Source organism: Terrapene carolina, unplaced genomic scaffold (genome assembly GCF_002925995.2).
Source record: "Terrapene carolina triunguis isolate 2854851 unplaced genomic scaffold, T_m_triunguis-2.0 Scaffold179, whole genome shotgun sequence".
Lineage (NCBI taxonomy): Eukaryota > Metazoa > Chordata > Testudines > Emydidae > Terrapene > Terrapene triunguis.
The window spans coordinates 509,023-523,992 of NW_020664530.1; the positions used below are offsets into that span (position 1 = coordinate 509,023).

General features: G+C 35.6%; 1 protein-coding gene across 2 annotated transcripts in view; it reads left to right on the forward strand.

Moving 5' to 3' along the window:
* Positions 1-14,970, forward strand: part of LOC112113484 (POU domain, class 6, transcription factor 2) — a 388,658-nt gene that overhangs the window by 72,571 nt on the left and 301,117 nt on the right. Inside the window, exon 2 of one of the 2 annotated variants that reach the window (XM_026654065.2) lies at positions 3,415-3,586. In XM_026654065.2, coding sequence (XP_026509850.2) covers positions 3,415-3,586 — 172 coding nt within the window. Of the gene's footprint in view, positions 1-3,414; positions 3,587-14,970 lie in introns of those variants that run through there. The other variant, XM_026654066.1, reaches the window with a different exon arrangement.

Here is a 14,970-nt window from a genome sequence, read left to right on the forward strand (position 1 = left end):
GGAGCAGAAATTATATCTGTTAATTTAAAGCAAATTTTCACATAACTCCCTTCCTGCCCTCATCACCTCTACCCTTTTTTCATTTAAGCCTTGTCTAGACTTATCTAAGGGCTGTGAGAGGGGTCTGCGATGGGAGCAGACCCCTGCACACCCTCTATGCTTATGGAAAAGGTCATGAATTATGCACCAGCTGGCAAGGCCACTTCAGAGGCAAACGGGGGGCTGCACTACGGACCAGGGTAGGGGTTGTCAATTCACATTTAGACAGTCCATTGACTTTTGTTTCTAAATCTTCTGTTTTAATGATAACTATCAGAATTCTGAATATTCTGGTTAGCAATATAAATGTCTAATCTTTTTTTAAACTTGCTAAATCCTTGGTCTCCAATATCTTGTGGCAATGAATTCCACAGGCTAACTATACCTTGTGTGGAAAATGATTTCCTTTCATCATTTCTGAATTTGCTACACTTCAGTTTTATTCTCTTTGTTCTTGTGAGATGAGACAGGATGAGTAATTCCTGATCTACCTTCTGTCCATTATTATTTTGTATACTTTGATCATGTCCCGTCTTATATCATCTTTCTCAAGTAACAGTTCCAATCTCTTCAATATCTCATCACACATCTCAGAGCCCCCTCTCTTTCTGCTGTAACTTTTTGAAAGGTGGTAACCAGAATGAACATATTATTCCAGGTTGAGGGTGTGCCATTGATGTACAGAGTGGGTGAAATCCTGATCCCGGTGAAGTCAATGAGAGCTTTGCCAATAACCTCAGTGGGGTTGATTTTGCCCAATGACATTATGATATTTTCCTTATTATTCTCCATCACACTCTTTATAAACTCAATTTGAAAATTTGATACCTCAGAACTTTCATCTGGAAAACCACTGGCTCAGTTCTCTTCCCTAAATTGTTGGCAATCCTCAGATAAGCAGTGTGGACCTCTGGGCAACATTAGCTTGTTCCAAAAGCATTTTGATGATACATTCAAATTTTGTCCTGGATTAAACCTGTGCAACCCCACTAAACCCAGTGGGTTGAACAGATGTAACTGAGGGCAGAATTATCGCCCAATACTTTGAAAAAATGTATCCTACTTCCTCAGGTGACCTTTCACTTGAGAATCAACTAAGAAATACTTTATATGGCATATAAAAATAAAAGTGCAGCTGTTGTATGTAATGCAGAATAAGCGTATGGTATAACTTGTATGTTTTTATAAAATTAGCAACAACAAAAAATCTATGAACTTCTGGGTTTCCTCCCCAAAAATATCTAATCCATGTTCAGATTCTTACCAGCTAATAAATACAGTAAATAAAATGTTAATAAATCACCTGCAATTTAGCCTGACAATGTGGATTGACCGCATTGATTAAATTGATTATATTTCATATATTTACAATATGTAGACACAAGCCCAATTTATTTTCTGAAGAGTTCAAGGTAGGTATCATTGGTTAAAAAAAAAAAAAACAATGGAGTAATGTTTGTGGTTGCTATCTGCAATAATCTAATGCTGACAGAGAGCAGTATTTTATTTAGTAATTAACAGTGTAAAGGGGAGAGAAGCTGTCATGTTGGTTCTTAAGCTGGGGAATGTGATGAAAGATGATATCTGCGATCTCATCCTTTCCACTTGTTTAGGATTGTCAGGATGAGAAATGTCAGCATTATGAAAGCTCAGCTCTGCTCTTGATATGATAAAACCCTTCAAAAGCCAGTCTTTCTCTCCCTCTCCCCCTCCTTTCTCCCTCTCCCTGCACTTGCTTTTTTATTTATCCTGTTTTGTTAGATGGCAGAAATATAATTCTTTTCTTTCTTCCTATTATAAGCCACCATTTTTGTTTTATTATATGTTTCACAACCCCTAATGCCCCACTGAAAATTACTTTGTTAAATGACAGTGTTTCAAAGCCATGAATCCTTTCCACCATTCCCTCAGAGGTTTGAAACAGTCAACAGACTGTAAAGAATAAATAATAAAAAAGTATTGATTATTTTGATGACTGTGAGATTCAATTAAGTATTAATTTTGCCCTCCAGTGGACCTATCAAGGTATTCAAAAGGGAGGATTCAGCTCAGCTAAATGCGTGCTGAGTGCTTCAGCCTTAAATAGGGAGAAAATGTGTTTACCTACAGTATTTGAAGAGGAGTGCATTGATGCACAGAGTCCAATATTTAAGTGCTGTGCAAATTAAGCCCTGGTGACAGTGACATTGTTTTCAGCAATATGAGTATTGACTAAAGAAGTGCATTTGATGACAGCTTAAACTATTTGTATTGATTAACATTTTCATAGATTATCATGTGTCATATCAAATTCACTTTTCAGACATGAATACATTAAAAAAACCCATAGGCAAACATCGACCAATGTGATGATGGGACATAGGGAACATGCTAACCAACCTACTTGCACGCTGGTCACCTGTTCTCTGCATAAGAACCATTTAGGCATGAACTTTGCAATAAATAGCTGCCAGATAGCGCAACAAGGTCACTTGTTTCTTTTCTTTTTTTGCTTTTGAGTCTGGTTTCTGAGCTGTAACGATATTATACATCTTAGTTTGCAAATGGAATAATAGAGTGCACTTGGAAATAATATCTGACCCCAAAATGCCCTCTGAATGAGCTGAAGATAAAATAGATCCAAATCATCAAGAACCAATTTAACTAATATATATAATTTTTTATGGGAGTATAATGTCCCAAATTCAAGAATAATTGCAAACACTGTGTGTAAGTATCTTCACTGATTTTATCTTTTAAAAATTTATATCTGTATATATTGCTTTTTTAAAATGTGTTTATGGGCTTTTGGAGCACAGTATCCCAAAAGCAAGAATAGTTAGAACAAATATATCTGTATTGAATGTATATGATAAAATGGCTATTTGTTGCTTTGTATTTTCACTAAAACATTGGAGTGATGAACATTGTTGTGTATGATTTGGTTAATGCTATTCAAGTGAGGATGCTTCTTTAAATCCCTCGGGAGCATACACCAGGTGCTACTCTTCTGTGTTGTTGAAGCACACTTGCAGCGATTTTATTTTCTTACCACGTTAAGGAAGGAGGGAGGTGTAAAAACATACACAAAAAAAACAACAAAACCACATCCCACAATTAAAGCTGTGTTGCTTATGTTGCTTTCATAGAAGTTTTTCTCCAAAGCATCCTGAATCTCTCACATGCTAGTTGAGCTTTAATAGGGTGGGGAGTAATGGAAAACTCATTGGATCTGTAATAGCTCTTCACTTGACTGCAGCCAGCAATAACAGCAGGAGCAGCAAGAGATAAGAGTGTGTGTGTGTGAGAGAGAGAGAGGGGGGAGTGGGAGAGACTATACGCGCACCAAAGCTGCCACTTTTCCCCCCCCTCATTCTTTTTCCCCCCCCATCCTAGGATCCAATGATAGCTGGACAAGTCAGTAAGCCCTTGCTGTCACTGCGGAGTGAAATGAATGCAGAGTTGAGAGGTGAGGACAAGGCAGCTACTTCAGACAACGAGCTGAATGAGCCCTTGCTTGCGCCTGTGGAATCAAATGACAGCGAGGACACTCCCAGCAAGCTCTTCGGTAAGTCTGTCTAGGTATTTCATTTCAGTGTTACCATGTTGTCCGGAAGAGCAATTCCCCCCCCCCCCCCCCTTTATTTTATTCGCTTAATTTTCTTGTAATACCAGGGAGCAGCTTGGAGTCTGCAGGTGTACAGCCATATGCTCTGACTTTCAACTGGGTAACAGAATGACAGCATCATGTCCTGAAAACTTTTGTCAACAATGAACTTATTCCATGCAAGTTGTAGGCATTGCATATTTTCTCTTGCTTAAGGATCTCTGATATAAACACAAATAAACGATCCTGCTTGGTTGTGATTTTTTATTAACATTTATTGCCTAAGTATTGACTCCAGAATTTCAGTTTCTCACAGCCCCTTCTGAGGATGGAGTAAACTAAAGAGTGTCATTATATCTAGTAAAGTGAAAGCTAGGAGAAAAGAGAACTGAAAATTGTCCATAGAAAACATTGTGTATTAAGTAAAAAAAGGATGCAGTGAGGATTGCTTTCAGGTATAATATTTTCACAATTGAAATTAGAACTAAAATTTTGCTTCCAAAGGTTATAGAGGGAGAAAATACATTTTTACACTGTATCTTATGGCTAATGAAAACACAGCCTTTCAGGTGTATTTGTTTCATATCCAAAACAAGAGCAGTGAGAGTGGCATTCCAGAATAGACATCTGTCATTCAAACAGATGACACCCTGTAAGCCAACTCAAGCAACTGTGATCTCTAATCAGAAAAGGGAGCGGAGTAGTAGAGGCGCATGCTTGAGTGATAGATGTTGATAGATGTCTGTGCTGGAGCAGCACTACATGGTACATAGTGACATTTTGGTTTTAGAGCAATTGCTCCTGAAAGAGTTCCTTTTAATTATATCCATTTGTGACTATATAAAATTCTTAGATGGAATGGAGTGCATTCTTACATTTTACAAATTCTCACAGCTGGAACTTTAAGGGGAAAAGATTTTGTTTACAAGGAAATGCAGTTTTGAGAGAGAGATCTCATTTTCTGAGATTCAAGTTTTGATTTCATGATCTGTACGGACTCTGTAGCAATGTTCAGATGTCTATACCCTAGATCTAATAGGAAAAACTGCAAAATGTTCTACAAAAAATATGTGCAATTTTCTTTTAAGAAGGTGTCCTTTCATATTATTAGAAGCTACACATATTCTACAGAATGTTTTATTGAGTAACTTAATTCAAGAGAGGGTGAAATAAAATGTGAAGATTTAATTTCTAGAATACAGTAGTGACCACTATGGAATATAATCACACAGTTTTAAGCCACCCCCCTCCTCAATATATATATATATATATATATATATTGGAAAACAGAATTTCCATTAGCAATTTGAATGTTCAAATTCCATATAATAATCATTTTAGTCCATTTCATCAAGAGAAGAATTGTGATGTCTAAAATTCAGAGGGCTAATACTTGTGTGTGGTGATCTAAATATCTTAAAGAATGTTCATGTATTTTATTTGATCAGGCGTTTAGGTGGCAAGAGATTAATATAAAATATCTCAAGGTATGACAACATCCTGAAAATTTGTACTTAACCTGAGACTACCAATATGTCTTTACAGTCTGGTTTTGTTCAGTTATGTTATATGTTTTAGATTAGGTAAGTTTTATAATAAAGGGTGGGATGTCCCTGAGTTGTTGTCATTTTTGCATGTTTAAATACCATTGTAGAGCACCTAAGTAGTTTCCTTATAGTTTCTGTGTAGGGTAAAAATAATGTGCCGTGATCTTTTTTCCTTTTGGATTGTAAATTATTAATTTTGCTTAGCTGCAAACCATAATGAAAAAGATGCAAGTGAACGTACTGTGCATGAGTACTTATTTGTGAGTGTAAGGTGTCTGCTACTCTGCTTTCATACTTCTAACAAGGTATCACCAAAGTAAATCGTAGTAGAAGCAAATAGTTTAACTACCTCAAAGTGAACTGTGTAGCATTTATCTGGGGTTTCCCTTCAAGCAGTAACCTTTACCAATGAGTGGTTGTTGCTTTGGGAATGTAAAAGACAGGACAATGGGACTATTCAGCAGGATGAAACTGGATGAACTTATTTAAAATAAAGACACTGAGGAGTTATTCAGCTGATGTAATACAGTTTATTAAGTGATTCAGTGTTTAATTGCTTTCTTTGAAAAATATGACACAAAATATAGTGCTATTCTAGAGCAGCTTCTCTGTTTAGAAATTTGAATGGCATGTTAGGAATGCACACTTTGGGCCTTACTTTGCAGTCTCTTATATTCTGCGTGTATATGATTTGCATAAATTGATGCAAAAAGTGGCATTATTTCTCTGATAATTTTCTTTCGTATGAAACAAGATTAGCATTCCCTGAGTTTCTTATCTAGCATTTGGTACACATTGTGGGGACATTTGCCAAATACCTGGTAAGGAGGAGCATTTTAACAAGTGAAGGGAGGAGACTGGCCCATAGATGAAAGTTACACAGACGGTGTTCTTCAAATTTTGGAATAATTGTGTGTACTAGCTTACTTCGAATGACCAGCATTTGATCTTCCCATGTCTTGCTAAACTTAGCAGCCTTTTCCTGGGTCATATTTTCATATAGAGTAACTGATTTTATAATAGTTTGAATAGATCAGGCACAAATAGTGTTTTCCTCAGCATCAGGTATGAATGTCTCTACTTGCCACCTAGTTTTCTTTTGACAGACATGTTTGTTGTTGTTGTTATTATTATTATAAGTACCTGCATCCTTCAAGAATGTTTCAGAAAATGCACACCCCATTTTCTACAGTATCTAGGGATGGAATAATGGGGATGAGACACCTGTGGCCTGCACACAAACGCTTTCTCTCTCTCTCGCTCGTTCACTCTCTCTGTCTCCTTATTGCGCACTCTCTCTCTCTTTCTTTCTCTCTCCTTATTATAGTATCTCACAGTAATGGAGAAACGGATATTCATATCTTGTTTTGCTAGAGCATAGAGTAACTAGTATTAGAAATGACTCAACTCCAGCAGCAAGTTCAGTTTCAGGTGGTGAAGATACAGGATTAAGATTGACTATACTAATTTTTGGCATGTGAAGGATGATGAATTTTTGGCCTAATCCTATCTCCTAAATGTATACTTCGCCACCAGTGGCAGAGGAGGTGAAGGCATCAGCTTTTCAGACACTAGGAGCACAAGTCTGACTAGAGGCAGCTTTCCCACAAATCTTAAGCAATTCCAGTCTAAAACTCTGAGCCAGGTCCTTAACTGGTTTACCTCCTAATTTATAGCAGCTGAGATATGGCCCTTTGTCTTTATGAGAGAGTATCCCCTTAAAGTCGTGATCAAAGCGGTTAATACTAATGCCATTGCTTTTTTGTTTGTTTTTAGAAATCAAAGTCTGTTCTGTAATCTTTCGATATTGTCTGTCTTACCTAAACTGGACCTCATAGGCTTATGTATCTATGGACTTTTGACATCTTTAGAGAATACTTTTATGCAAAACTTTAAATGTTTGAATCATGCTAAGCAACAGTGGGAAAACAAGATAAGAGATGCTGCTGCAAGTGCAAAATGTCAGAAAAGGACTTTAGTGTTCTGTAACATATTACATCAGAGGTAACATTTTGCTTAACTTGCAGAGTTATAAAAGCTACAGTATACTTATGAGATATAAATCCAGATTGCGTTGAGTAACATGAGATCAGGTAATTGTGTATGCTATTAAGTGGCATATTATTTAAGCTTGTAAATATTGGAGAAGAGTTATCTCCTATTTCAATCATGACTCCTTTATGTTAAGAGCCAAATAGAAGCATAGACTGTTTAGTAAGTCATTGACTTTCTTGGTAGAGTGCTGTCCTTAAATCAAGTAGGTTTATGTTGCACTGTGCTCCAAATTAATGACACGGGGCCAAATCCTAGAGTCCTTACTAGAGGAAGCTCCCATTGATGTTGATAGGAATTTTGCCTTAGTAAGGACTGAATAAGTACTAGAGGATTAGATTCGAAATTATTTAAATCCTGCAAGATGTTCATTCAATATCTTGATGACCTCTGTAAAATGTTTAAATCCATCTGATAAAAGCCTGATAACGGGGAATAAAAACTTAATTATTAGCATTATACAGTTTCAATAGTTGGTATAGAGTGGAGATGTGGAAGCAATATGTACTGCACATAAAAATAATATGTACAGGGTTGATTCAACTCCATGAAAGCCATTGGTAGTCACTTTGTGGACTTCCTGTAACACAGAGCCTAATCCAAGTTCCATTGAAGTCCATGGAGTGATTGCTATTGGCCTTCATGGAGTTGGATCAAGCCCTTAATGGGCCAGATTCATTCCTGGTGTAACTCGGTTGCTGATAAGATACAGCAGGGACACATTTACAGCACATTAAGATCACTTACTCAAATATAAGAATTTAATCATTTTGGGCCTGCTCATGTGTTTTGACACACCCTAAACTTTCTGTGAAATTAGAGATTTTGCATGGAATGCAAGATCAAGCCTAATGCTCATTTAGCATAAATGTTGCTTATTTAATTTTTTCTTCTGCTGGCAACACTTCCTTCTGTTCAAGTTAAATCTCAGGCTTGCTTTGCACATATATATATATATGTGTGTGTGTGTGTTTGTTAATTTCCCATTTTTAAATATTGAAAATCAGTTTTAACATTTTGGTATCCTTTATGGTATAATTATGCAGAATTTAGAATTTTCTACATTTTTGCTTGTAAGTGTGCTTGTGTGTGGCAGTGTTCTTGTGAAGCAGGATAGAAGTTAGAACAGTAATTTTGCTTTGCTAGAAAATCCACTGTATATCTCTCTTCTCAGAGCCTCTTTTGCAGAAAAAACATTCATTATGTGATTTATTTTTTAAATTGTCATCCAGGTTGGCCTGATTAGAATTTATGGCACAAAAGTCATTTCAGATACAAAGGATGAAAGCCTAAATTGTCTTTCACTCCTTGAGACAGTGGCCTCTGCAGGTCAGAGCAGAGGTCATTGTGAGGAAGCTCACATTAGAGTCATTAATATGGTACCTAGCCTGTAGATAAATTGCAACCTTCACTCTAGCATCACCCTTTGAATCATTATATGTAAGAGTCCATCTCAATATTTCTATTGGAACCCCTATTTATAAAGGGGATTTAAAACCTGATCAGAAGATATACATGCACACAGAACCTTGGCCTACGAAGGTTTCAGTCCAGAAGGATTTTTTTTTTTTTGCAAGTTTCAGAAAGATACATTTGACAAATTTGATGTGTTAAGAGTGCCAAAAAAAGTATATCGTATGTTTTCTTAAGTGAAAATTTCTGTTCTCATAGGTCAGATTATCGGCCAGATCCTATCAATATTAAAAGCATAGCCTTATTTCAAGCAACCCAACCATTTGAAAATTATTTACTCTGCATTTATAGGTTTCTCCTCAATTAATATTGTTTTATTCAGCATATCTACAGTGTGGATTGATGCCTTTTGTGATAAGGCATTGTGTCAAATATTCATGCAATTATTAAAGTATATGGACCCAATCCTGCAAACATGTGTGTGTGTTTGGCCATCTTTATTAACACAAGGAGTCCCAGTGATGTTAATGGGACTATTTACATGAGAAAAGTTAATGGTGTGCATGTTTGCAGGATTGGGCCATAACATAGGGTCAAAAAATCTTCTTTCTAAAACATACCTTAATATGATTTTTTGATCAAATAATGAACATTTCTAAAAAGAATGGCTTAAAACTGTATTGAAGGGACAGACTAGATTAGTTTTAAAGAATTTATTGGACAAGTACATATATAGACAGTTCTTTAAACACATGTTTTAAAAGCAGTCATGGAGTTTTAATTTTAAAAATAATAGATTTATGGTGTATTAATTTTATCTTTAAATAATGTTCATGTTCTGACTCTGGTTACTACACTCCCTTGATTTGTGCTGGTGTGCCCACTGATGTCAGTGAGGGGTTGCATATATGAACATTGTGTATGCCCATTAAAACCTAATGAAGCTATTAAGGCTATTAAAACCCCGAGGAGGAGGAAATTGTGAAAATCCATCCTTAACTCATCCTTGGTATTTCCAGAAGCTCAAGCAGGGACTGTACCTACAACTGTACTTAATGCTAAAAAAAAAAAAAAAAAAGCAGATTTTGATGTGATAGTGCCTGATCCTGCTCTCCTTAGGTCCAATAGAAGCAGGATTGGGCTCATTAAGAACAAATGTTTCAGCCTTAATCATTAATTCGCTTGATTTTATGGATACAGATCATCCCCCTATTGCTCTGTGGATATGTCTGTCCATAACATCACTTTTGAGCGAAAAAGAGTAATTAAATTTTTAACAGGAAATGTTTATAATCCTAGTGGATTGATAATACTGCGCTGTTAAACTTTTGTGAGCTGAGGTTTGTACGTGTCATCTGTGTTTGTGAATCAAGGTTCACATAATTATAATGTGTTTATGTACATCGTGTAATTAATTACTGGGAAAAAGGACTAAGGGTGTATAAACTTTAACCATAGATTGTAGCTTGAATGACTTTATATCTTGAAATGCTTCATTCTTAATTAGTTGCTTTTTTTTCATTTTGGCTTTTTGCCTTTTTGAAAAAAATTAATACCAAACAAATTTGTTCCTTTAAAAAGTGACTTAAGTGGCTGGCTGTTTCAAAGGGAATTTGGTTGTTACTAGACAGTAAACAGATAATTTGTGAGAGAACTGGTATTTCCTTTGATTGAGAACCTTGCCGGTTTATGTTTTGAGATTAATAATACATCAGACATTCACACATTAAAAAGGAAGCAGACGTGATGAAGGAAAGGAAAGAGAATTTGATGTTTCTGTTGGACTTCTTATGATTATTCAAGTCCTCCATGGGAATGAGCAATCCAGCCAGAGGAGAGGTCATGTTTGCCCAAATGTACAGATGGCACCACTTAACACCCCTCTTGATTTTCCTATGCTAAAGAAAAAGATAGCAAAATGTTTATACCAAACTGGCACCCTGTCGGGGGGCAAGCTGTATAAAGTTTCCTGCTGTTAGGTTAATAAATTTTTTTAAAATATCCAAAGGCAGAGAAAGCTGTAGGAAGCTCATAGTAACAGTTGCCACTCTCCTGTGGATCATTTTTCTCTTTAAAATCCTGTGTAGTCCTGGATTTTTCTTGTTGTGTTCTCTGCCTAGGTTTTGTTCTTTCCTGACACACTTGTGGGCTCTTCTTTGTTTTAATTTTTTTCCCTTTGGCGAGCTTTTTTTTCCTTGTGACTTTCCCCCCTCTTTTGTGGGGGGTCAGAGGGTAGGGAAAATTGTCTCTTTTTTTGCCTTTACTGTAAATATATTTTCAGGCTCAGTCGTTATACTTTGGCTGGCTCCAAAAATAATTTCTAAAGAGATCAGTGGTGTAAATGACAAAATTACATTAAAAATAAAAGCTAAATCACAAAATGAGCAATAAGTAAAGAGCAAATGAGCATTAAAAATTTATTTCCTTCACTATTAATTTGTGGTTTTCAACAGGGATATCACTTCTAAAAAAGGAAAGCTGAGCGAAAATGGATTTATAATTGTTAATGTAAATTCCTATTTTCTCTCTTTTGCTGTATAGAAGTCAGACTCAATAACAATATGAAACAAGGGCAGATTTGTACTGTGACATCTCCTGCTCTATGTTGTGAAACTGTTTTGACGCTATCAGAAGCAGGACTAAGCCCTTTTAGTTTGAAAGCGGAGGTCATCTAGAGAAGAATAGTACTGTATCCAGTCTGGCTAAAGAAAGCTTGCCCTTCTCAGAGAGATTGAAATTGGGTTTGCTTTGTAAGTATTCCAAGGATATAGGTATCCGCCTAATCAAGATACAACCCTCTGAACGTGTTTATTTAACATTAAGCTACCACTTGTCTATTCTTAAATGTGGTGTGAATTTCCGTTTTTATTTTTGAATTTGTAGAGGGAAGAATTTTTTATCAGATGTCCTTTACTCTCTGAAAGGCAAACTATCATTTTAGATCCTGAATGGTTTATAACTGTAGCAAGAAAAATGCTACAATGGAAAGAATAAATCCCTGAAAGCCACACCAAGAAAATAAATTTCTATTCAATGTAATATAAACAAAATTATTAGTTACTGTGACCAGAATATCATTTAAACATGATTTTTAAAACACAATGTAGTATAAAACACAACGATGGTTGAAATGTTATACATAGCAAACAGGAAATTAAAAATCAATATTCATTAGTAAAACAATATTAATTATCACAGTTATCTAGTGTTATAGCTGAAGGCGGCAAAAGTGTTTTTTTAAAGACTATAGGAGGAAATAGTTCAACAAAATTGTATTTAGTGGAATTTATAGTTATTTCAATAGTAACTTTAAAAATACTCTAATGCTTCAGTTCGGATTGCTATTATTAATAGTGCTATTTAAGTAATTTACCCTTCTCACTACATTCAGTATATCTCAGATGAACCCACTTTTTGAATCTCTTACATGCTTTTTAAGATACTAACTAAAACATTATTAACAGTGAGTCAATCCTGCTCCAATTGAAGACAGTGGGAAAGTTCCGCTTGCCTATACTGGAAGAAGGATCTGGCCCATTAAGATTGTGGCAAAGGTGACAACAGCCAAGAAATACAAAGTTGAGGCTGACTCAGTCCTGTAAAAACAAAGCAAAAACCCCTCTCTTTCCCTTTCCACTTTATTCCCCTCTTTCTTGTCCCTCCTATCTCTCTCCGTCCTCATTTTGTGTGTGTGTGTGTGTCTGTGTGTGTGTGTGTGTGTATGCATACATATATAATATAGAGTGTGTGCATGCATATGACCCATACATAGGCCAAATTCTTCCCTCACTGTCATCCTGTCTAAACCCAGTGATTTCAGTGGATTTTGCCTGTTACTGAAAAGTACTATAATTTTTCATATATTTAGAGGAGCATATGAAACTCACATTATTCAGTTGAGAAACTGGAACTGCTTCATGGTAAATATGTCTTGAGGCATTTTTTAATATACTAGCATTAAGTTTTTATAATTATCTCTAGATATTGCATAATATTTACCAGAGAGGAAGAAAGATCATTCAGATTCACTCTAACCTCTTGAATAAATACCTCTCTGGACAGTTTTTATTTTTTATTTTGCAAGTAATAGGTAAGAAATACATATATTTCGTATAGAGAGACAATGTTTTTTCAAGAATTTGAGTAAAGATAGGAAGCCAGATCCTGCAAGCTCACACAAGAGCCGTCATTACATACACAGGTAGTTACATTAACTTCAGTGGGACTTGCTCATGTGAGTAAATGTATCCCAGCTCTGGCTCATATTTAGCCAGTGTTAATGTGCTGTACACAGACTTTTATATTTTTTATAATTTTGACAGATGATATCGATGTTTGGTTTTAAAAATTTTTTTATTTTTAATCAATTTAAATTTTCACAGTTGTGGGAAATTAGGAGGTGGGTCAGACAATTACAGAATTACATTGAGATTCAAAAGATTAAAGCTTTATAACAGTTAAAACCACAAATTGTCAACATCAAATGTCAAAAGATACCTGATAAATAGCCTTAAATCAAACTCTAAGAAGTTCTCAAGCAGCATTTTTCTTACTTTGCTTATCTGTAAATTTCAATGATAAATGAAAATACCTTTGGTTTGTGTGTGCATCTTGACATTGACGTTTATCAATAAAAATCTAACCTTTCCAAGCCTAGGTATATATATTTACACATTTTTGAACCTTTTGGTTTTTTAACCAAATAGGCTGGCATTTATGCATGTTAAAATCTATAATAAAATGTAGTCAGTACATTGTAGCAGCAATATTCTGGTCTCTTGTGTAGGTATGTACTAATGAGGTAATCTGGTCCTGCCCGCAATAATTCACAATTGCAAAACATCCATTGACTTGAATGGGAACAGGATCTGTCCCATTGTGTGGCGGAAATTATATATAATATCAGAAATGATACTATCCTTGGCAAAAGATAAAACTTGTTTATAACATAATAGAGTTTGTGGTATGGGGAGAGCAGATATATCTGATTTTAATAACTAAACTTTTTAAAATAATTAATGACTTCAGGATAAGTGTTGTGGAAGCAAAACTTCATTGCAAAATGAACAGTGATCGAGGTGAAAATGAGAAAATGTCCCATCTCAAAACTGCTTGTAAATGTGCAGGTTTCGTATTTCTCCTCCTTTCTTATACTTGCTTGCATCTCATAATATTTGGGACTGCAAACCACAAATTTCTCCAAAGGAAGAATAAAATTTACAACTGGAAAAATCTTGAAAATGGAAATATTTCATCTTTTGTTATTTTTTCTAGTCCCATTTATTTGATCTGTTTAGTACACATATACGCACAGTATATACATTTAATCATGGAACACATCCACATGAGTCATTTCAATCTTTTTCGTATGACAAGTAGGAAGGAAATTCTTGTGTTGCTCTGTTTTATAGGATTTGATGCATCACTTTCAGACTTTTCCTATTTTAGCTGCCTGGATACAGAACACTGAACAACCTTCTCAAAACAGTCACTGACCAAAAAACCCCCAAAACTTTCAATCAGTTGGTACTACTAGCTCTTTGCTATGTCTTTGTTTTAACGAGATAAAGAATAAAAGAGAAGGGCCAGATGAAGCAAACCCTTTCCTTGTCTGAGAAGTCCTATTTATCACACGAGTAAGGATTGCAGAATTCCTCCGTAAGGCCCTGCACAGCTGAGGTGTTGGATTTTGGAGCTGAGTGCTCTCAGGCTCTATTTGTTTCATGTGAGTTGAGGATGGTTCATGTCTCTTGGGCGGTGCTTTTCACCTTTCAGGATCACTGCCTGTGGGACAGATTCTCAGCTGGTGTAAATTGTCATCATTCTATTGAAGTCGCAGTTTACATCAATTGAGGATTTGTCACCTATTTTTAGACTTAATCCAACTGCTAGTGAAGTCTGTGACAAAATTCCACTGGCTTCAATAGGAGCAGAATTTAACTGTTGAAAAAAAAGTTTTTGTAACCCACTGCAACCTTGTCTCCTTCACTTCTTTTCATGGAACTCTTTGGTTTATACTGTAGGACTTTTCAAAGCTGTTCCAGTTCAAAACAAGCTAAAACTGATAAAAACTGTTTAGTTTGCCTAAAAGTAAGCTTACTGCTGTTTTGTTTTGTTTAGTGTTTGTCTGATGTTTCTGATGGTATTCTGATGGTTGTAATAGGTTGTAACAAGAGTTGTATGTCTTGTCATCTGTAGTGTATCAATATGGTTTTATAATGATACAATAACCTGAACCCTGTAACAGTTTATGAGCCATTTAGAATTCTTATGGATTCACAGAGGGACAGAGGCCTGAAAAAAAGAACTTGACTGCTTTCGCAAAACTGGTTC